Source organism: Gymnoscopelus microlampas (assembly GCF_963454915.1).
Source record: "Gymnoscopelus microlampas genome assembly, chromosome: 14".
Lineage (NCBI taxonomy): Eukaryota > Metazoa > Chordata > Actinopteri > Myctophiformes > Myctophidae > Gymnoscopelus > Gymnoscopelus microlampas.
This window is the reverse complement of record NC_139951.1, coordinates 21,027,159-21,049,654: the sequence shown is the minus strand read 5'-3', so window position 1 is coordinate 21,049,654 and position 22,496 is coordinate 21,027,159. Positions and strand designations below refer to the sequence as shown.

The window sequence follows — 22,496 nt, the reverse complement described above, 5'->3', positions numbered from 1 at the left end:
AAAAGCAAACGGAGGAACCACACCTGCTTCATTACTGGTTGTTTACATGGTAATATATATATATAAGTATTTATTGCATAACTTGATGTATTTGTATTTCATTTTTAATTTTATCTGATTCAGTTTTGGTCATTGCCAAGATAGTCATTCAAACACCTAACAAAAACACCATATATAAGAAAATGTGTGTCAAAATCATAGAAAAAAGGTCAAAACTAGTGGGAAAAGTGCAACAAAAAGGGAAGAATCAAATGTCATCGAATGTGCGTCTTCAGTGTCAAAATCTCTGGCGAATGTGCGGCTGCGAAACACAGACCACTCAAACATCGCACACTTGACCTTCTCCCACAATGCACCTGGAGAGTAGTAGGCGCCTTCTGTCCATTGTTGCCATGTCCGCTTATTATAAGCGACTTTGGGCTTGTTTTTCAGTGAAGTTGCTTGTAAACTATTGATTGTTGTGGGTTGCAGTTTTTTGGGCTTGTTTCTAAAGTGTACTACTCGCTTATTTGGTCCTGTTTCCTAATGTTGTTAAAACTGGATCTCAAACATTTTCAAGTCAAGCACCCCCAAATGTATTTGTATTTGTCTGCGGACCCCCATCTGAAAACCTTTTATGCCAGGGACCCCCATACAAGATTTGTGTTGTTAAAATGTCAAATTGTTTTCAAGATTTTTTTGAAAATACTAAATAGCAGATGTGTAGTCTGTTTAAACTAAGGGCGAAGGGCCCGCTTGTTTTCATAGACCTGGTTGCTTATTTCTCTCACTAGACCTGGCAACAGTGAGCTCCATCCATCCATGTTGATCTGCAGCTTGCTGCATGTTGCAGAGAGGAGTGGAGGGACGGCCCTGGATTCATTAAGTCTCCTGCAAAAACAATAACATTTGAACTTGCCTGGCTGGGACAACAAAGCCGTCCGTTGTGTACACAGAAGAGTGACTTTAATCTTGTCACTCCTCACTCCATGCAGACACCATGGCTCCCTTTGGCCTGATGACTGCTGGTGTTAGCCTCCTGGCTAAGTCCTTCAGTGTGTTCTCCTGCACCAGCGTTCTGGCAAGGTATTGTTTCTGTAGAAAGTTGTCAGAACAAACCTCTCTGTCTGCTCACCGTTACCATAAACCTCATGTAACTTGTAACGTTATCTTGAGAGCGATATGTGGTCGTTTGCTTAGTCGTTTCAAAGGGCTAGTCGCAAATGTGCTAATTTTAAACCTTTCCCACTGAGTAATAATACTTGTCTGTTATGTACACTACGTGCACATGGTGGTGGTCAGTGTTGGGCAGTAACAAGTTACTTTTTTAATATATTACTGTAATATTATTTTACACAGTAAGTAGTGGAAGGTAGTGCATATTACTATGTTAAAAATGTACACATTACATATTACTCAGGTTTTGTTGGCTGCCTTTTGAAAACATTTCGTTTAAAGGTCAAGAGAGGTTGCTGTTTAATTTATAGCCTTTTTTTTAGCTGATTGGTGACTCTTATTATTATTCTCAAAAATTGGATTCAGTTCTAAAAGGAGCTGGCCAAACAGATTGTGTTGATGTACATCTCTTTTTTCTTTTTGAGGGTGGGGGCAAAAGTAATATGTAATATAGTATATTACTCTTGATTCCAAGTAATAAGTAATACAATATTACTTTTTTAAGGTGTAATATGTAATAAGTAACATATTACTCTCCTGATTAATATTGCCCAACACTGGTGGTGGTTCAGTAATTGTTATATGTGTATGTGGTTGATAGGCTTATAGCTAACATTACCTCTTGGCTTACATGGTGTTGAGTTAGCCGCAAGCAACTCTTTAGATTCTATATTTAATATCTGAAATCTAGAGTTGCAATACCAACCCTAGACAACCCATACATCCAAACAGAAAAGTCCTATCTGATTGTATTAAACAATGTTAAACTCACCAACATTGCAGCTGTACGGAAAGCTGCAAGCATGAATTGTCCTCTTTCTATCTGCAAAGTTTCATAAAAATGCACCATAGACATGTTATGAGCTACTTTCTGTCAATAAATTCCGTGCAGGTGATTCTTTCTCTAAGTGTCTCTAAGTTTGGAAGCGCATGTTGGAAATCACACAACGGTCCTTCGTTCCACCTGTTTCTAAATGTCACATAATGCAGGAGGCAGCAGGACGTTGCGTTACAGAAAGCGAGCGCTTCCAAACTCTGTCACAAATAATCACCAGCATGGAATTTATGGACAGAAAGTAGCTCATAACATGTCTATGGTGGATTTTGATGTGCTTAATGTGTCTGTGTGGAAACTCAGAATTAACGTTCCACACACAAAACACTATTTCACGCCACTTGTGTCGTAGCAAACATAACACACTGTGAACGGCTGGGTATGAATACATGTACTACAGTTACACCCATATTTAATATGTATGTGTTGTGTGTTCTTTGTTTGTTGTACGTATCAGAAGTACCAGGATTCTCCCAGCAACATATTTCATTTCGGGGAAGGGTCTGAGTACTTCGACTTCGAACGATGGCCGACCAAAATTACCATTGAATTCTTACTTAAGATTTGTAGCTCAACAAAAGCCTTTCGTGGTTAGGCAAAACCCAGGTAGGCATAATACATATGTGGTAGTGGCACTTTCAGTTGAGATCGTTCAATTATAGGTGTTATTTTTATGATATTGGAAGGTATTCTAATGTTAAATGGCATTTTCTAACTGTACTTATTACTGTACTGCTACTATTTGAATTGAATCTTTCATGCTGGTGTGTTTTACAATTGGTGAAAATGTAAAAACTCATACGCATAACATCAATTAAACAAATAGAAACTAATCTAGTTAAGATATATTGAATCGTGCAGATCACCATGAGTGACTATTTGTTAATTATGTAATTGATTTCCTTCAGCAATCAAATTAACAGACGTCACCAGAAAGATTGCTCTACAATGGAGAACACTGAGTCCAGAACAGAAACGGGTAATTGCTCACTCTAAATTCTTTGTTTTTCCCGTAGTCTTCATTTAGAATTTAGAAGCTGTCTGAGCAACGCAGGGAGTGTAAATTTCTATCCTTCATAGCATTAGAAGTTAACATTAGTCTTTTCTGAGTGACAATGAGCCATACAGGATCAGTGGTTGTCTTTTATGTACTGTATGTTTTATTTATAGTTAGGATAAATGATCTATACATCTCCTAAATTGCACCGTACTTCTTTGTACAACGAATAGCAAAAATCACTATTTCGCTCTTTTCTAAAACATGTACAAAATAGGGACGCCAGGTTGAAAGTACCTGGTGGACTCCAGCCAAGTTATTATATTGGGTTCAAGTGGTTAAATCATTGTCTTTGTTTGAGTTGTCACAAGGCTGTGTAAACCTTATTGAAACACTCCATCTTTCTCTGTGTAGCCATTTGAGGTGGCGGCTTTGCGCGACAGGGAGCAATTCAAAAAGGACCTCGAGCAGTACAAGGCCAAGCTCACCCCAGACCAGATCGAACAGCAGGCCGAGGAGAGGAGACAGAGGTTGGCCAAGCGGAAATCTATCCGCAAGAAGAGGGTAAGAGGTGGACAACTGGATAGATGTAAAGTTGAAGGGATTGATGTAGGGAATAAGGGTGGGGAATGGAGGCTGAAACGGGAGGAAGTCTATCCACGGGTATGAGACAACCATAGTTCTCTCATGAACCCTTTTCTTTCTATTGTGGGGAAAATACCTTGTTCTACAAGCTCATAGTGTGTAGTAATGCGTTGTGAGCTTGTAGATCAGCAATTTGTTAAAGATATTTGGTGAAGAGGGGACCAAGTAATAAGTATAGACCCTTAGGGGACCCTGGTCAATAAAGTATATAGGGTTTAAGTTGTTAAAGAGTAATTCATTTCAAGTTGTTTAACCCATTAAGACCTGGAACTGTGTCATTTTTAGATTTGAGCTAAAAAAGCATTATTTTACACTTTGGGCTATTCAAAAATAGCAGATATACAAGCTCATAGCGCGGCACCGAGTGCCGCGCTACGAGCTTGTAGATCTGCTATTTTTGAAAATTCGTGAAAATGTGTGCAAATCTTTGAATATATATATTTTTAAAGCGAACATTTTGTAACTCAAATCTTTGCTTCTGGGGGGTCCCTGGAACAAAATATTTTGATGGGGGTCCGCGACCAAATTCATATAATTTTGGGGGTCCTTGACGTGAAAAAGATTGAGCACCACTGATATAGAAACATACGTTTTTCAGAATACTGTTGGGATTTAGGAGACATGTAGAATCGGCTTCAGGTCTCAATGGGTTAAAGCTTACATTTTCTCTCTCTCTATCCTCTCCTTTGTCCCTATTAGGAATTGACCAGTCTGGGGAAGCCCAAACGCTCTCGCACTGCTTTCAACATCTTCATGTCAGAGCAGTATGACAAGGCCAGAGGACACAACGTGCTGGTCAGTACACAACTGCACCATCTCTATACTGTGACATTTTACTCTTCTTCCCTTTGTTGTCTGCCCCCTCAGGAATCTGCAGTAAAAAAAAAGAGAATTTTGAATTGGATATTTTAAATTCTGCGATTGTGAGCCATAATGTGCTGCAATATTGTGCAACCACAAAAATGATCATTTTAATCAAAACTTTACACAACTCAACGTGCCATAGTGTTATGCCACTATGTGCATAACACGTTCCAGGGATAGTTAAAGCTTGTATTAAGCACTAACATTCGCATTATGTTGTCCGTTCTCTTTTTTTATAAGAAGTCATCCAAACATGCTATTTGGTGTTAAAGATAATAATGATGCTGTTGCTGCTGTGTTTCAGGCAAAGATGAAGTCATTGAACGACGACTGGAAAAAACTTTATGCTCATCAAAAACAGGTAGGACAATATAAGTATCTAATACAAACTCACAATTAATGATTTATTTTTTCAATGAATGATTCTTCTCGCTCCCTTTCATGTCTCAGGTGTACATTCAACTAGCAGAGGATGATGGTGTTCGTTACCAGAACGAGATGAAATCATGGGAGAGCCACATGGTGGAGATTGGACGAGAAGACCTCCTCCGCGGACAAACCATCACCACCATCAAAAGGGCTGCGAAAAAGATTACTGCGTCTGCCACCCCCAGAAAGAGGGCTGCAACAAAGAGTACTGCAGCTAAGAAAGTAACAAAGAAAGTGACAAAGAAAGTGGCGGCTAAGTCAAAAACGACAGGAGGTGCAACAGGGGCCATTTGGAGAAAAAAATAAGTGTAAGATCTACTGAACAGAGAGGAATTATGGCTCATTTATTCTTTGGCGAGCGACACAGACGTCCAACAAAGAATAATTGAAGCTTTAGAGATCACGACATAATGGACACTGGAAAGATTCTTAACTGGAAGGAAGGATAACGTTTAGATTCTGTCAGGCACACATTTGGTTTACGAAACTTGAGGAACACCTTTGTGATTTAAAATACCTCCCTGTTTTTCTCTGTTGGCGCATGTTTTTCCTTAAAGCTTGGAGGATTGTTGTCACAAACATGTTACGGAGGACTTAACTTTTGTTTAAGCCCTCCTCCAGAGACCTCACAAACAAGTATTTTCAAACAAGCTTTGATACATTGGTTTATAACTAAGCCAAAGTAGGAATAACACATTTGAAAAAGGTCTTCCTGTATACCAACATTATGATTTGCTTTGTTGCAATGTACTACATTACACAAAGTTTCATATTTATTGGATTAGGCCTAAACAGCCACAGCAAATCTTAGATGTGAAGGTTATTGTTTATTTACCATTTATTGTTGCCGTCCCAAAAAACTTGGTACCACATGGTTCTTTTTCATTTTTTGTATTTTATGTTAACCCTTGATGTATTGTATACTGTATAGTTTGGATCTTGTAGTTTTCAGGTCCAGAGTGAGTCTTGGTGGCTGTTGCCATTGCCAAGGAGCAGGTCTTGTAGTTTTCAGGTCCACAGTGAGTCTTGGTGGCTGTTGCCAAGGAGCAGGTCTTTTGGTATCTGTCAACTTTAACGTTTTTTCGAGAAGTGGCAGCATCAGTTTCCCCTCATCACATCCTGAGCAAACGCTTTACCGTGTTGTTTAATACCAGTCGCTCTGATATTGAACAGTTCATCATTTTAGTGTTGCATTAGTTTCCACAATACTAAATTCAAACTGTGAAATATTTGTCATTCATCATAGTGCATTAGTCTGTGGAGAAATCTCTATACTGAACTGATAGTTATGCATTTGAAAATGAAACTGAAAGCATTTTTCCTGCCAGGCTTCATGATATCTAACTTCTATAAAGCACTGGTGATTTTTGTTTAAAATTAGCTGTTATTGCCAAGTAAAGACCTAGTAAAGTTCAGTGGATTAACTGGTACGAGGGTCATTTGTACCACTTTAACCTGTTCCACAGCTAGCTAAAAGTTTAAGAATGTGTTTTCCCTGTTTAAACAACCAAAAGATTTTTTTTTTTTTTGTGGAGCTCTGCTCTACACAGTGTCAGGTGTAAATCATAGTACTGTATGATACATTGACGTAAACCAAGTGACACATTCATTTTGCTTTCGTAGAATGTATTAAGGTCTACTTTTGTATTCTATCTTTACTGAATAAACATTTACATAAACTTGTTTTCTTTTACAAAATAGTCTTGCCGTTTGTAGTGCAATAATTAATTCAAAAAGTCCACAACGTTTTTACGTCTTGCTACGTTTTTTTAAAGAAAGCATAGTTTTAATGTTGAAAATAACATTAAAAGAAATACAAACCGGGTCAGGATGCAGTCACACCGAACTTTGATTCTGCCAATTCTTTTCAATGGGAACAGAACAGGTCTTTTTTGCGGAAATCTGCGAATGGCAACAAACCGCTACGAGTCCGTTCCCATTGAAAAGCATTGGCAGAATCCACCGCATAGGCAGAATCAAATTTTGGTGTGGCCGCACCCTTGAGCAGTATTTTATAAGGAGGACTTTGCTTATAACAAAAGCAAAAAACTATTGTTGGAACAACTTTCATCTGCACAGCCAAGTAACTTGTAAGTCTTAGGAACTTCATTCTGTGATATCCAAAGAATAATGATGGCTCATCACCCTGCCTGCTTGTGATGGACATTTTCGTCAAACTTTATTTCACTAGCCTCTACTGTCCTAAAAATAGACCATATGGCTGATGGACAATCTGATCAGGCCCAAGAGAATGGTGAAACATTTGTGTGTTGGACAAGGTAAGGAGTTGGACCATAATTAGGTTCAGGCACAGAACCTAAATGTCTAATCTCTACATTCCAGATACTATTGACCCAAGTTTGACAAAGAAAACAATGAAAACATTAAGTTCCAGTAACATTTTTTAAGACACTGTACCTTATCAGTGCATCAATGCTTGCTGGGTAAATGGGTAAAATGTCAGCTGCCTTTTTAACAGATGTGTTACAAACATGTCAACAGATCCATCTGTTGTGTTGGACCAGTTTGGAATAGAGCCTAGAAGGCAGACCAGCTCCTCATCAAAAAAAGATATACAAGCTACAATTCTTCAGTATCAGTCATCCTAGATCGGTCTCAGAATAAATGTTTTGTGCTGTAGTAGTGTCATCTTCCTTGTAGTTCCTTCTCATTTCAGTGAGGACTTGTCCATCTGTAATATTTGGGCATGTACACTGAGCTCTTTTGTGTAGAGGTTTGTCCATCCTTGTGGATCAGTGGGATAAGCATACAATGTACTTATTGTTAGCTCGAATCTCACGGATGACCTATCTGCACATTGTGTTTTCTAATACAAAAGCTATAAAAATGAATTTGTAATTTTCCATCCTCTGTAGAAAAGCTGGTAATTCTGTACAGAACAAGTTTGGGACACTTTACTTAAAGGTCGGATCTATAATGCTTTATAATGCACTTATAAGTCTTCACAACACCATTTCTAAATGTTTATAATTATGCATAACAACTTCATAAAGCTTGTTATCACTTGTTATGCATAATTATAAACATTTATAACGAGTGTTATGAAGCCTTAAGTGCATTACAATGCATTATAAATAAGATTATAATGCATTATCGACCCGACCTTTATGAAAAGTGTTACTCAAGTTTGTCACCCAGTCAGGCGTCCATATTGTAGCAGATGACCGTACAAATCATCTGTGTTCTGTTGACTCCTGTGGAGCTTCCTGCAACAGAGCGTGGAAATCAGGGGAGCAGACCAGTTTATGTTGAACGTTCCCCAGTACTGTCATATCTCCTGTTCGACCATCAGAGAGACGCACACACACCAGTTGCTGCAAGAGGAAAAGAGAAATGCTTGCATAATAGCTTGCATAATGAATGGCACGGTAATTTCTATCTATATACAGTATATACCATATATTATCTCCTGGGCACCGTCATTGCCCTCAGGCACGGTTATCAGCCCTCGCCTAGGCTTGGGCTGATGCCTGCCCTTGGCTGGATAAAAAGGGCAACTGACGAATAACAGGGTGATCATTTTTTTTGTTACATACATTGCCAATAACCTTATGCATTTACCAAGACAAAGAGAAAATAGCATTTTAACACCATTTCAAGTTAGTAGAGTAACATTACTGTCTACAAGGAATTCCCCCGACCAACAAAATGGTATATAATCCATAGTATTTAGTCACACAGGGATTTTCAAACAGTGTGGGGAGAGCTGGCTCAGAACATGGAGGTTGCTTCTTGCCATTGAAGGTTGCTGTTCCGCTCTGTTTTTAGTTCCTTTGTACACGGATAAACTACAGTGTCCTCCTCACCCCTGGATTTTACCAAACCATCCAAAGCAACCATGTTTTGCGACCGATTTCTGTCCACGTTTGACATGGTAAGTTCCTTGACCCATTAAGACCTGGAACGCATCTGTGTCACTTTATCATTTGAGCTAAAAATCATTATTTTACACCTTGGCTGTTCAAAAATAGCAGATCTACTGTACAAGCTCATAGCGCGGCACCGAGTGCCGCGCTACGAGCTTGTAGATCTGCTATTTTTGAAAAATCATGAAAATGTGTGAAAATCTTTGAATATATATTGTTTAGAGCGAACATTTCTAACTCTATTCTTTGCTTCTGGGGGTCCCTGGAACAAAACATTTTGAGATGAGGGTCGGCGGCCAAATATATATAATTTTGGGGGTCCTTGACATGAAAAAGTTTGAGCACCACTGATCTAGAAACATAAGTTTTTTCAGAAAACTGTTGGGATTTAGAAGACATTTGTAGAATCGGCTTCAGGTCTTAACGGGTTAAAGGGAAACGTCACAGATTCTGAACCTATCCAATTGTTCGGATGTGAGGAGCTCTTCTACATAGTATAACGGAATTCAGTGATTGACCAATCAGAATCAAGCATTCGGCTAGGATGTGTAATAAGCATGGTATATTAAGACATAATGTACACACCTGTAGGAATGAGAACGCAGCTCCTTCAGACACGTCCATGATGATGTCACCCAGCTTCAGTTGAACCTTGCCTGACTTCCTGATTTGTAGTTTTCCCAGCATGCCTTCTGGGAAGTCGGAGAGAACAGGACAGCTCTCCTGAACCACTGTGTCCTGGAAGAGAGTGATATTTACAACATAATAATAGGTTAATGACACATTTAGAAAATGCAGAGTTGGAGTAGAAAAAAAAACATGCCCCTAACAAAACACACAAATTTGACAAATTACATTAACCCTTTCAGATAGGGGAATGCATCTTTGGGCTATTCAAAAATAGCAGATCTACAAGCTCATAGCGCGGCAAATTGTAAAAAAAAATTGCCCCCAAAAAATCATTTTGGGGGTCCTTGACAAGTTTGAGAACCATTGATTATAGCAACATATTTTTATTTAAAAAAAATAGGATTTAGAAGACATTTGTAGAATCCCCCCAGAAGCAAAGATTTGAGTTAAACCTGTTTGCTTTAAAAATATATATATTCAAAGATTTGCTCAAATCTTCACGATTTTTCAAAAATAGCAGATCTACAAGATCATAGCGCGGCACTCGGTGCCGCGCTATGAACTTGTATATCTGCTATTTTTGAATAGCCAAAGAAATCTTAAAATGACACACAGATGCGTTCCCGGTCTTAAAGGGTTAATTTCAGGACTAAATCTTGGGTTATTTCAGTTAACCCACTTGTGCTTTTAGATGTGCCGTCCTTCTACTGTCTTCTACTTTGCCTCCTTTCTTGGCAGGTTTCTCTGGCACGTGGCCAACACCGCAATCATCCTTGGAGGCGGGGGGCCTGCCGGGCATGCAGTCGGGCAGCTGGATGAAGAACAGCTCCTCTCGGCCAGACAGGCTGAGCCCCTTGAAAAGTTCTGCCGCCGACGGCTGCTCTGGTCTGGGCTGCTCTGGCCTGCTGCTCCGGGACCCTCTTCCAGAGGGGGCGGTTCTAAAGAGGGGCGGTTCAGTGGAGCTGGAGGGCGTGTCCTCTTTACCTGTCATGTCATTGAATAGAATAGAACGTGTCATTGATCTGGAAATGGACATTTGGAAAAACAAAACAAAGCAGCTTCTACAGTATGAAATACACGCCATGACATGACATGGCAAGATGACCTCCCCTCTACATAGTTGGGGGGAAAAAAACTAATTTAGTATATGAAAAGGTGCCATGTGACAAGCCATAAAATGATATAGTCATAATAGGGAAATGACCACAACTAACTGTGGTATAATTTGTGTTACCAGAAGAACCCAAATCTACAAATAGAGGTACAGTATTGGATATTGAGCTACCGGCTCACTTCTTTGTTGTTGACTGCCCACTGTACGGTATGAAATTCAGATTAACCACTTGAGCCCTATAAACTTTGTTATAAGACTAAAAGGTGAATATGAAGTAAAGGAAGAAACCTTTGAGGAAGGGTCTTTCTTACATGTTGCGGTGGTTGGCGACGTTTCGGTCTTTGACAAGCTGTTGGACTGACACAGAGGCAGCTGGATGGGTCTCAGTTTGTCGTCGTTCCTTAAACCTGGGTCGTCTATAAACTGTGGTTTTCGAAGACAAGTCGTGAGCAACATGAGTTTGAATCGCACTAAAATGATCAGAGTAGAGAGCACTGACTGTGCAAAATATGTGGCATTTGTAGGTGTATAAAGAGAAGTACGCACGTCATCTCGCTGCAGTTTGCTGAGTATCTCGTCCTCATCTTCTTCTGTACCTTTCTCCTTTTTAACACATTTGAACTCAGAGCTGGTTGAGGCATCACAGAGTACTGTGGGACCACGCCAAGCTGAAGGGTTAGAGTGATTTTGTTTTCTTATTGAATTGACTGATCAATTGATTGATTTTAAGATGTATTGATTGATACATCTTTATTGGCAAAATGCATATGCATAAACATACATTTGTACATATCCGTAAAAAGGATAAAACACAAAAAAGCTTGCAAGCTTATTTCCATTGTGGTCCTTTGAGTGTAAGCACTGTTAACTGAGTGCTGTGAAAATGAAGAAACAAGAAGAGAGAAACAAATGTAAATTTGACCTGTTTTGCGTATGGTGTCCGCCGGTCCCTGCTCAAAGATGGAGTGAGACTGAATTGTCTGAGGCCTCTCTCTTCTCCTGCTTCGGTTCTCTCTATTCCTGTCCTCCCTCTCTCTTCTCTCCTTCCTTGGTACCACTTGAGTCTCCTCCTTTGACCTGAAAAGGTTGTGTGATCAGTGAAACCCTATGCAAGCAGCAGGCCAAAATGTCCAACGTTACAAATATACTGTAACTACTTATATTATTGTCTCATTGACAGCTACTCACTCATCTCTGACTTTCCTGACAGCCTTGATGTTCGGCTCAAAGGTTTTCTGCCCAGAAAGAAACCGTTAAAAAGACGAAAATAGTGGGATTGTTGTTAGTGCACATTTCAAAGTTCACTGAGATGCAATTAGTGCTTTGACGGCTATTACATGTTTTCAAACCCCATGTGTGTCTGTTTGCACATTAATTAAGTTATGATTGTTGTTTTTTTATTGAATACATTATTAGACAGAAATTCAAACAGCACGAGTACAGTCAAACACTTGGTCTAAAAGGATAACACCAAAATAAAAGTCCTTGCGGTCTTGTCTCCATTGGGGTCCTATGTATTCAATTCATCAACATAAAAAATAACACCACAATTCAATATCATCACAAATATAAAAAACATTATGATATGGATGGGTAGAGACCATTTTACTCCTCTTTGAGCCTGATGAGGTTCCTTTTTATACACTGTTACGGCCCTATATGGCCATAGTGTGTGTGTGTGTGTGTGTGTGTGTGTGTGTGTGTGTGTGTGTGTTTAACCCTCTGTCAGTGCTGCAGGATGAATGAAGGTGGGAGTGGCCATGGAGATTGGAGGAGTGGTGTGGAGATTGGGGACACACCTGCCTCCCTTTCCCCAAATCAACCAGCCACTATAAAAGCCTGGAAAGATCAGCCCACAAGCCCTCTTTCACCATTGCAACACCCCATGCCGATCCCTTTTTGCTGTATTTAGCTAGTCTTTAGTAGGTCTGTAGGCTGTGTGCCATAACTTCCGGCTTAGTGCGGAAGTTACCTTTACGTCCCAAACCTTTTCCTGAGTACCTCTGAACAGGGAAGCTGGTAGGGGTGTGCCGCCATTTTCTTTGTTCCCCCCTTTTTCCCCTGTTTCTCTTAGGTAGGGAGTTTAGATTGTACTTTTTGTTTTGGTGTAGTTTAGTTTGTTTTCTTTTCAGGTAGGGAGTATTTTGGCTTTGGCCACCCTGATGTTTATGCCTTTCCTGTTTATTGATCCTTGTGAATTTAAGTTGTTTAATAAATTGTACACTTTTTTGGGTTGACCCTGACTATGGTTTGAAATATGTTGCTCCTTATCCTCTAGACCATATAAGGTGTTAACATACACATACAGTAGTAACCTGTAAATGTACCTTGTTTATAAATAAAAAGAAGTGACGTTGACTTACAGTGGTTACTTTGTAGATTTTGATTATTATTACAAAACATACAGTAACCACTTCGGCACATACATTTCGGCCATTTGAAAATAGCCGACCTACAACCTCTGAGAAGGGTCATTCCTATGTTCCCAGAGTCCTACTGTGTGTTCCACGGCTTTCTATTCTGTTAACACACATAGAGTTAACTTTTTAAAAGGTTGTTGGGTACTCTTTCTCCAAGGACCCTGTGTTCAACTGCGTGCTATGTTCCTGGAACATTCCCAAACATACAAACATCCTTTCTTATTTTCTGAAGTTACATGTACAATTATGTTTGGACAGAATTTGGTTCAAATTACATGTGCTTGCTAACATAGATTATCTGGTGCGCTATATCATAGAGGGGTGGCTCTGACCCGGACAGAGCCCAGGCAGAGGGGGGGATTGGTGGGGTAGGTGAGTGAGGTGTGGTGTGATAGAGGTGCATTGGTACCCCAGGAGCAGGGATGTGTGAGTGGGGGGTGGAGGTACTGTATGGAGCTTAGTAAGGTACAGTAGAAGTCTAGAGGTTCCCCTTTTTGAATGAATGGAGGGCAATTTCTGAGAATCTTTCTCTCCATTGATGTGGAATGTTTAGACATTAAGAAAACCCTTTAACAAGTTACCACAATAGCCCATGTCATACGAGAGCTCAGGAACATATTTCTCATGTGCTACTGTATATAAAGCTGGGCATAGCAGCTAGGAAACATACAGTAGAACTTTGGAAACATAGGGAGCCCTGATGGGCCCTATCTTGGGCCCCTTGTGCATCTGCCTTAGGCCTACCTCTTATCCCTAAACTTTTTTGCATTTTTTACTATTTTGAAAAACATTTTAAAATACTAGTAGTTCAAGTAGCCGATCTACAAGCTCACAATGTGTCGATGTAGATCTACAAGTTGAACTATTTGAAAATGTTTTTCAAAATAGTATATGGCTAGTACGTTTAGGCAAAAGGGGTAAGCCAAGATAGGGCCTAGAGCATGCATGACACAACTGGTCCCTTATGTTTCAAGACAGCCATCATTGTCATCACCAATTTGCTTACTGGCCCCAGGTTTAAGCTGTGTTTCCCAAGTCCATGACAGATATCTCTAAAACACTAAAATGTCCCGGTTTTCAACATTCACTACCAAATTGTCCCGTTAAAATAATACTTGTTTTGTGTGCTTACATAGATGTTTATCTTGTTCTAATCTGTTCTGTTGAAAGGTGCAGTCACTAAGTGCTTAAATAATTATAAAGTAGAATTATCCAGGGCCTTCCAGCGCCTGAAGTTTGTGGTTATTATTGTGATTATTATTATGTGTGTATTTCCTTCTTATTTAGGATCTTACACCGGAGTTATAGGCCGAGTTATTATACTAGGGGTTGATACATGCTTATATGAAGGTTAATACTGCTTATTTGTTGTAATCCGAAGGTAAATTGTAATCCGAAGGTACAAATATATACAAATTCTAAAAGCCACAGCACAGCCGTGGACTTTACACCTGAGTGTCACATGAGGGTATGTTGATTGATTAGGTCAGATGAGGAGCTGGGGTACAGTGGCTACTCTTTAGAACAGTGCTAAAGCCTGTGTTTCCACATTTAACACAATACACAAGTCACATGATTTAATCAACAGAAGGTTACACCCACATGGGTAGACCAAACCGATATAAATGGAGTGGATGCTCACTATCAGGACAAAGTGTTCTACGCATGCACCAGTGTTACTAGTTACCAGTGTGTTATTGCTGCGTTCATCATTTTCCATTGCGAGCTCCGAGAGACTGACGGTAAGAATTGAGAGCGTGTTTACACGACAATAAATATATATATATATATTTCTGATATGGTTTATAGTTGTGAGTGTATATTTCATGTCAGTAATTTGTCGTTGTGTTGTTGTTTGTGTTTACTTTTTTAGGTTTATAACCTGACTCTACTTGAGTGGTTCCTGACGAGCTGGAGCGTTTCACCATCATGGAGACGAAGGACAAGAAGAAGGGCTCTGCACCCAGTAGGCGCCACTCAACATCCTATGAGATCCACAACTATGACATATTCCACGCCCAGAGTGCCATGCTGCACGACCAATCTGACGAATACATCCTGGAGCTGTTTGAACAGATGCTGGTGGACATGAACTTGAACAAGGAAAAGCAGCAGCCACTGCGAGCTAAAGACATCACCACTAAGCGATTGATTGTCTCCCAGTACCTGTACACCTCCAAAGCTGGTCAGAACCAGAGGGAGGGCACCAAGTCAGCCATGGTGTACATCCAGGAGTTGAAGTCCGATATCCGAGACAAACAACTGCTGGGCTGTCTGGAGTCGCTACGAGTCGCACTCAATACCAACCCTGTCAGCTGGGTGCAGAATTTTGGAGATGAGGGCCTTGCCCTGCTGCTCAGCCTGCTGAGGACACTGCAAGAGGAACGAGTTGAGTACCCCGACATAGGAGTAAAGTGTCAACATGAGATCATCCGTTGTCTCAAAGCTTTCATGAATAATAAGTATGGACTGGAAACCATGCTGGATTCGGCTGAGGGGATTCCTCTGCTGGTGCGAGCCATCAACCCCAGGATACCCGTCGTGATGTTGGACGCCGTCAAGCTGCTCTCCGCCATCTCCATCTTAGATCACTCAGACAACCTTCACAAACGTGTTCTGGAGGCCATAACAGTGGAGGCAGAGAAACAGGACATTGAGAGATTTCAGCCTCTTCTGACTGGTATGAATACACCAAACATTGCTCTAAAGGCCGGCTACATTACTCTCATCAATGCTCTGATCAGTCGAGGAGAGGGGCCAGACTTCAGGATCCACATCCGCTCTGAACTGATGAGACTGGGACTCAAAGACCAGTTGACGGAGGAGGTGAGGATGATCGACAACGACGAACTGAGGGTGCAGCTCAATGTGTTTGATGAGCAGGCAGAGGAGGACTCTGAAGAACTCAAAGCACGCCTGAACAACATACAGTTTGAGATGGACGATGTGAGGGAGGTGTTTGAAGTCCTTGTCAACACAGTGAAGGATTCAAAAGCCGAAGGCTACTTCCTGTCCTTGCTACAGCACCTGCTGCTGATCCGCAATGATAATCTGGCCAGGCCTCAGTACTACAAGTTGATAGACGAGTGTATTGGTCAGATTGTGCTTTACAGAAATGGTGCCGACCCAGACTTCAAGTGCCGCAAACTCAGCCTTGATATTGAGGGCTTGATAGACAACATGGTGAATCAAACCAAGGTGGAGTCCAGCGAGGCCAAGGCCAAGGAACTGGAGAAGAAGGTGGAGGCGGAGCTGAAGGCACGCCACAAGCTGCATGTAGAGTGGAAGAAGTTGAAGGGAGACTATGAGCAGCATCTGCTGGAGCTCAGCCAGGAGAAGGAACAGCTGGCCTCTACCAAGCAGGACACAGACAGAGAGAACCAGGGACTGCAGCAAAAGCTTAGCACGCTGCATGAGCAGATTGAGAAGCTATCTAAAGATCTGGAAGAGGCCAAGACTAAAGTTGTCACCGTTAACATTCCTGTGCCAACCCCCGGGGCGCAAACGGGTGTGCCTCCCCCACCTCCCCTACCGAGCCAAGTGGTGATCCCACCTCCCCCACCACCCCCACCACCACCACCACCCCCTCCACCTCCACCCTTGCCAGGCATGCCTCATCCTACTCCCCTCCCTGGCATGCCAGGACCCCCACCCCCTCCGCCCTTACCTGGGATGGGACCGCCACCACTTCCTGGCGGTCCGGGCCTTCCACCACCTCCTCTGCCTGGCATGAGTGCCTGGACAGCCCCTGCTCCACTGCCACTCCCCTTCGGCCTCAAGGCTAAGAAGGAGTACAAGCCTGAGGTGCCACTGAAGAGAGCCAACTGGAGAAAGATTGGACCAGAGGATCTAACAGAGAAGAGTTTTTGGACCAACGTCAAAGAGGAGCAATTTGAAAACAATGAGCTCTTTGCCAAATTGACCCTTGCCTTCTCGCAGGCCAAGACTTTCCAAGCCAAAAATCTGCAGAATGGTGGAGAAGACAAGAAATTAACACAGAAGAAAGTAAAGGAGTTGAAGGTGCTGGACTCCAAGTCTTCCCAGAACCTCTCTATCTTCCTGGTTTCATTCCGTGCACTCTATGAAGAAATCAAAAGTTTCATCTTGGAGGTCAATGAGAGTCGACTGACTGAGTCCATACTGCAGAACCTGATCAAACTTCTACCGGAACAGGAACAGCTGAATGTCCTGGCGGAGATGAAGGATCAGTACGACGACCTTGCTGAAGCCGAACAGTTTGGAGTGGTGATGTCCAGTGTGAAGTGTCTGAAGCCCCGCCTCCAGGCCATCCTGTTCAAGCTGCAGTTTGACGTGCAGCTGAAGAACCTCAAGTCAGACGTGGTATCTGTGACAGCGGCCTGTGAGGAGCTGAGGAAGAGCCAGAACTTTTCCCAGCTGCTGCAGATCATCCTGCTGTTGGGAAACTACATGAACGCCGGCTCCCGCAACGCCAAGGCCTTCGGGTTCACCTTATCCTACCTCTGCAAGCTGCATGACACCAAGTCAGTTGACCAGAAGCAGACACTGCTCCACTTCCTGGCTGATGTGTGTCAGGAGCAGTACCCTGACGTCATGAGCTTCCCTGAGGAGCTGATCCACGTAGAGAGGGCCAGCAGAGTGTCGGTAGAGATGCTTCAGAAGAACCTGGACCAGATGGGATGTCAGATCAAGAACATGGAGAAAGACCTAGAAACCTTTCCTCCTCCGCAGAGTGACAGGGACCTGTTTGTGGAGAAGATGTCCAGCTTCGTGGGCAGCGCCCGTGAGCAGTACGAGAAGCTGGACCTGATGCATAAAAACATGGAGAAGCAGTACAGGGACATGGGAGTGTACTTTGTCTTTGACCCACGGAAGATCTCTGTTGAGGAGTTCTTTGGAGACCTCAACACCTTCAAGAACATGTTTCAGCAAGCTGTGATGGAGAATCAGAAGAGAAGTGAGTCTGAGGAGAAGATCAAGCTGGCCAGAGAGAAGTATGAAAAGAAGATGGGGAAGAAACCCAAGAAGAGTCAGCTCCTTAACGTCAACGTAGAGGGTGATGAAACTGGTATCATGGATGGCCTCTTGGAGGCACTGCAGTCTGGCACTGCTTTCAGGAGGAAGCCCAAACCAGCTGGTCGTGCAGTGACCAACATCCTGGCCAAAGAGTTGATGCAGAAGGACTCACATCCACCAAAACACAAGAGAAAAATGGAGGAGGAACCTAAATTACAAGGGGTGGAGTCATTGGAGGACATCCAGTCTCGGTCCAGTTAGACACTGCTTTTGACCAGAACACAGATCTAGGGTCAGCCATGTCCTTGTCCCACCCTGATCCATTCTGTGCTATTACTATTCTGCATAGTTGAAGCTGACATGAGGTTATGCTCTGTAGCTATAATATCTGTTCCTTTTTTATGTACATAGTAACCTGTAAATGTTTTCAAATAAAAGACACATTCAACATGTGACGTTGACTTACAGAGTAGAGTTTTTCTAGATAAAATGATTATGTATATTATGCAAATAGAACCGCATTCTTTCACATGGTTAAAATGCATAGGCCTATAATATCATTATGCAAGTGCTTTCATTCAATGCAAATATAACCGAATCCTGATTATGATGGCTCAGGTCACCAGTTGCCTCACCTGTTAATGATCACATTATAAGTACAGAGTAAAAAGGGGGGGGGGGGTGAATGGGGTGGGGGGGTCACCTGGGAGTAGTGATATTTACCATATTTACCTCCTGAAAGATGGAAAATTGTCTTTCTGTATAGCATTCATTGTATTAATATTTTTGCCCAAAGTAGGCAATCTATGGAATTACCTTTGGCTTTTTGAAGCCTCCCAGAGTCAAGTCCCTGGACCTCAGAGAGGTCAGTCTTCCAGTGGAGGGGGGAGGAGGGGACAGCCCTTTGGGCCGGCCTGGGAGCGTTCTGCTGGCGGTCAGACTCAGCCTGCTGGACCCCCCACTGCTGCCACTGGAGGAGGGGGTCCCCTGACCCAAGGCACCTGATGCACAGTCCGCATCCGGCGGTTCAGTCATGTTAAGAATCAAACCTCTTTTTTATTGTGTTCTTTGCGTCAGGTTGCGTCTTTGTTTTGGGCCATCTTCTTCTGTCTGTCAACCCATCGGGCCGTGTTGCCAGATTCTGTGAGAGAAATAAGCAAGCAGGTCTATGAAAACAAGCCCAAAAGAAGCGACTAGGCCACGGCTTTTTGAAAATAGATAGTCAATCTACAAGCTCACAACGCGTTGCATCTGCTATTTAAAAAAATACATCTTGGGGGGAAGAAAGAGGTAATTTTGGAACATTGTGGACACATTTTAAGAACACAAATCTTGTATGGGGTTCCTGGCACAAACTATTTTCAGATGGGGGGTCCTTGGATAATTACATATTAATTTGGGGGTCCTTGACAATGAACATATTTCAGAAACACTGGTTTAAACGTAATTTTGGAAACAAGCCCAAAATAAGCAACTACACTTCAGGAAGAAAAAAAACGCAACCACAAGCGACAGAAAAACAAACCCAAAGTCGCTTATATTAAGCGGACACGGCAACCGTGGGGGAGTGTCTCTTCTTTTGTCTCGGTCTGTCAATCAACAGTATCGATCTACAGTTGGAAACCACAACACCAACGATCTGATCTGCATTCACTATCCTGCAAGTTGCAACAACAACAACAAAACCCCTGCTCTGAACCAACAACAACAACAACATTATTACTATCCTGGTACAACTTAAGAACGGGGCTTATTATTAATGCCCTCCATTTTGTTGACGATCATGCACGAATTGGAGGCTAAAGCGATCAATGCGATGGTCTGATTCAGTTGCATTCTTCAAACAAAAAATATAATTTCTCCATTAGGTATTTTCGTATCGTATATATTGACCCATGTTTTCCTTGATCGTCAGATAACGTCCTGAAAGGCCGCGTACGTTTCTCCTACAGTACATCTGAATGGATTAATGTTACATACATACCCGGTGCTGCGTGTGAGTTCCTCTTCAGTATGCAGAATAACACACGTTTAATTCCTCTAGAATGTTGCATATGTTCACATGTTGATGAGATGTATGTGTTGCTCTGCACAGTCCCCGTACAGACAGTCAGATAGCTTTGTTTCTCTTCTCATCCACTGCACGGTGTCTGTGTTGTTGTTATGAACAGGGTGAAACGCAGTCTGAGGCCGCTAGGTGGTGCTGTGTGTCTTGGGAGAAATACAACAACGTGCGAACACAGCAGCTGTGGTGGATAAAAAGGTACTCACATTTTGTACTTGAGTGAACGTATCAATACTGCAATGTAGAAATACTCTGATGCCATTAAAAGTCTGGCATTTAAAATGCACTTGAGTAAAAGTACAAAAGTATTGGTAAAACATTTGACTTAAAGTAGACCAAAAGTAGAAGTACTCATTATGCAGAATGTCCTGTTTCACAAGTTATCATAATGTATAAAATGTATAAAAGTATTTTGAAAATAGCATATCTACAAGCTCACAATGCGTCGCTATGCGAAGCATTGTGAGCTTGTAGATCTGCTATTTTCAAATGGCCGAAATGCATATAGTGCAGCAGTTACTCATCATACAGTTTCAGAACCACACCGGTGCACAAGTTGGTCAGATCACAGCACGCTGGGAAAGCTTTATCAAGGATTGTCATGTCCTCGCCCACTCCTGGTCTATGCATCAGAGTGATGGGTATACCCTACCATTTAATATAATATGGTACTTGTTGCGTATAGTGCCTATGACCCTCTCTACATGGATCCTGAGGTGTGCTATCTTGCGTGTTTCTTCCACGTCTTTTTGCCTGGGAACCCAACTGAAATAGTTCTATCAGACATTGTCAAGCTGGCTAATAAAGTCAAAATCATCCAAGAATGATTATGTGTTGGTTCTAACTAGGCCGATGCCCGTTGGGAATGATTAAACGATGCCTGTTGGGACAACATGCCCCACTGGTTATGCAATACCCCTTGTACCCTTTGTTAGGGTACCTGTTGTACCTGTTGTCAGAGTAGTACCCATTATCATAGAGTATGACATTATTGAGATTATCATATGACATGACTTGGAGGCCAGTCATGTCATAGACTGGCCTCCAAGGTCTATGACATAGACCTTGGAGGCCAGTCTATGACGTCGGTACTATGACATTATATTGATGACATCAGGGATCTCCATACATAGGCATAAAAGGTAAGGTCCCTGGGGGGACTTGGGGCAGCCAAGTATATATAGTGCAGAATAGAAGGGAAGGGAGAATACAATCCCTTCTTGATGTACGCACACATGCAAACCTGCACACACTCACGCAAGCACGCACGCACGCGCGCGCACACACACACACACACACACACACACACACACACACACACACACACACACACACACACACACACACACACACACACACACACACACACACACACACACACACACACACACACACACCATGTGGTAACTGCATGTGGAAAAGGAGTTTTATTGGGCAGAACAAGGGTTGAAATGACAAGACTGCATCCATATTGATTGGCACTTATTTCTTAACATACAATGTAAAAGATTAACATTAACACACAGTAGGCTATATCAGACAAAAGCAATTATAAAGCAACATAATTCACATGTTTTAAAAGATCTACACCATGCATTTAAAAAACATATTTAATATTTAATATCATATTCTTTATGTCCCTCAAACGTTTTTCAGAAGGTTTGAGCCTAAATCAAGCCTCAGATATACTCATTCCAACTAACTTCTCTCTGGCTTATAAAGCACTTTCACCTGCAATACCACATTGTCCTGATTTGGCACGTAGCGCTGTTGAGCAAGTTTGTATGCATGTTATCTCCTGGTTCTGTGTGGAAAAAGTACTGAAAAACACTGAAAAACGGGAGGGGATTGTATCGCTTGTGACGTCACGTGCTGGGGCAAATCAGTTTGGCCTGTTTTGTGACCAATTTACATAAAACCCCAGATATGCTGTGAAAGCCTGAGTGCTCAAACTGGGCTATTTTTTGGGATAGAAGAGAGGTAGGGGAGACCAAAAAGACAAAAAAAGAAGGAAAAGTTCAAATTTAACTTTAAACAAAACAAAATTTATGAAAGAAGCAAGCATAAAGTGGTCTTGGCCTGGTATAGTGGCATCATTTTCCAAAAGTAACAATTCCAACTGCCACTTACACTAGCTTGTTGTAGGCTTTTAAGACACGTAAATCAGGTGGGCTTCTCTGTAAATGCACATCCATTTGGTAAACACTGACTGGACCACAGTACTCACAGACTCCAAGACACAGGAATGGTGTTAGTGGACCTTTATTGCAATCCAGCTCACAGTTACAAAAATGCATATAAAGAAAAACTAAATAATATAAAGTCCTTGCACAAATACAGTCTGTTTCAAAACAGGTTATAACATCCAAAAGACACCCAAAAGTATGGTCAAAACTGTTAGTTTCATGCTCCAAAACTAGCGTCTTTCTACTATTTCTGTCATTAATTCACTCGTCAACT

The 22,496-nt window shown here is 41.8% G+C and overlaps 3 protein-coding genes across 5 annotated transcripts; 2 read left to right on the top strand and 1 right to left on the bottom strand.

Moving 5' to 3' along the window:
- The first annotated feature begins 806 nt into the window (after positions 1-806).
- Positions 807-6,608, top strand: tfam (transcription factor A, mitochondrial). 2 transcript variants are annotated; one of them, XM_084077721.1, is made up of 8 exons: positions 807-1,065; positions 2,448-2,596; positions 2,899-2,969; positions 3,402-3,551; positions 4,332-4,427; positions 4,801-4,857; positions 4,947-5,080; positions 5,138-6,608. In XM_084077721.1, the coding sequence occupies exons 1-8, from the start codon at positions 980-982 to the stop codon at positions 5,229-5,231; spliced, it is 837 nt and encodes a 278-aa protein (XP_083933847.1). In that variant the 5' UTR covers positions 807-979; the 3' UTR covers positions 5,232-6,608. The 2 variants fall into 2 exon arrangements, with proteins under 2 accessions (XP_083933847.1, XP_083933846.1); XM_084077720.1 differs by having other exon boundaries at positions 4,947-6,608.
- A 205-nt stretch (positions 6,609-6,813) lies between these two features.
- Positions 6,814-20,115, bottom strand: LOC311059689 (DNA-directed RNA polymerase III subunit RPC4). 2 transcript variants are annotated; one of them, XM_084077713.1, is made up of 10 exons: positions 19,956-20,115; positions 19,497-19,629; positions 18,788-19,112; positions 11,745-11,791; positions 11,479-11,633; positions 11,103-11,224; positions 10,868-10,979; positions 10,122-10,426; positions 9,398-9,550; positions 6,814-8,260 (listed from the first exon to the last, which is right to left on the bottom strand). In XM_084077713.1, exons 3-10 carry the CDS (start codon positions 19,004-19,006, stop codon positions 8,120-8,122), a joined length of 1,254 nt encoding a protein of 417 aa, XP_083933839.1. In that variant the 5' UTR covers positions 19,007-19,112; positions 19,497-19,629; positions 19,956-20,115; the 3' UTR covers positions 6,814-8,119. The 2 variants fall into 2 exon arrangements, with proteins under 2 accessions (XP_083933839.1, XP_083933840.1); XM_084077714.1 differs by lacking the exon at positions 19,497-19,629.
- LOC311059554 (protein diaphanous homolog 1-like) lies at positions 14,467-18,232 on the top strand (the record flags this gene model as incomplete). Its single annotated transcript, XM_084077565.1, has 2 exons — positions 14,467-14,479; positions 14,874-18,232. 2 exons carry the CDS (start codon positions 14,467-14,469, stop codon positions 18,230-18,232), a joined length of 3,372 nt encoding a protein of 1,123 aa, XP_083933691.1.
- Positions 20,116-22,496: the final 2,381 nt, after the last annotated feature.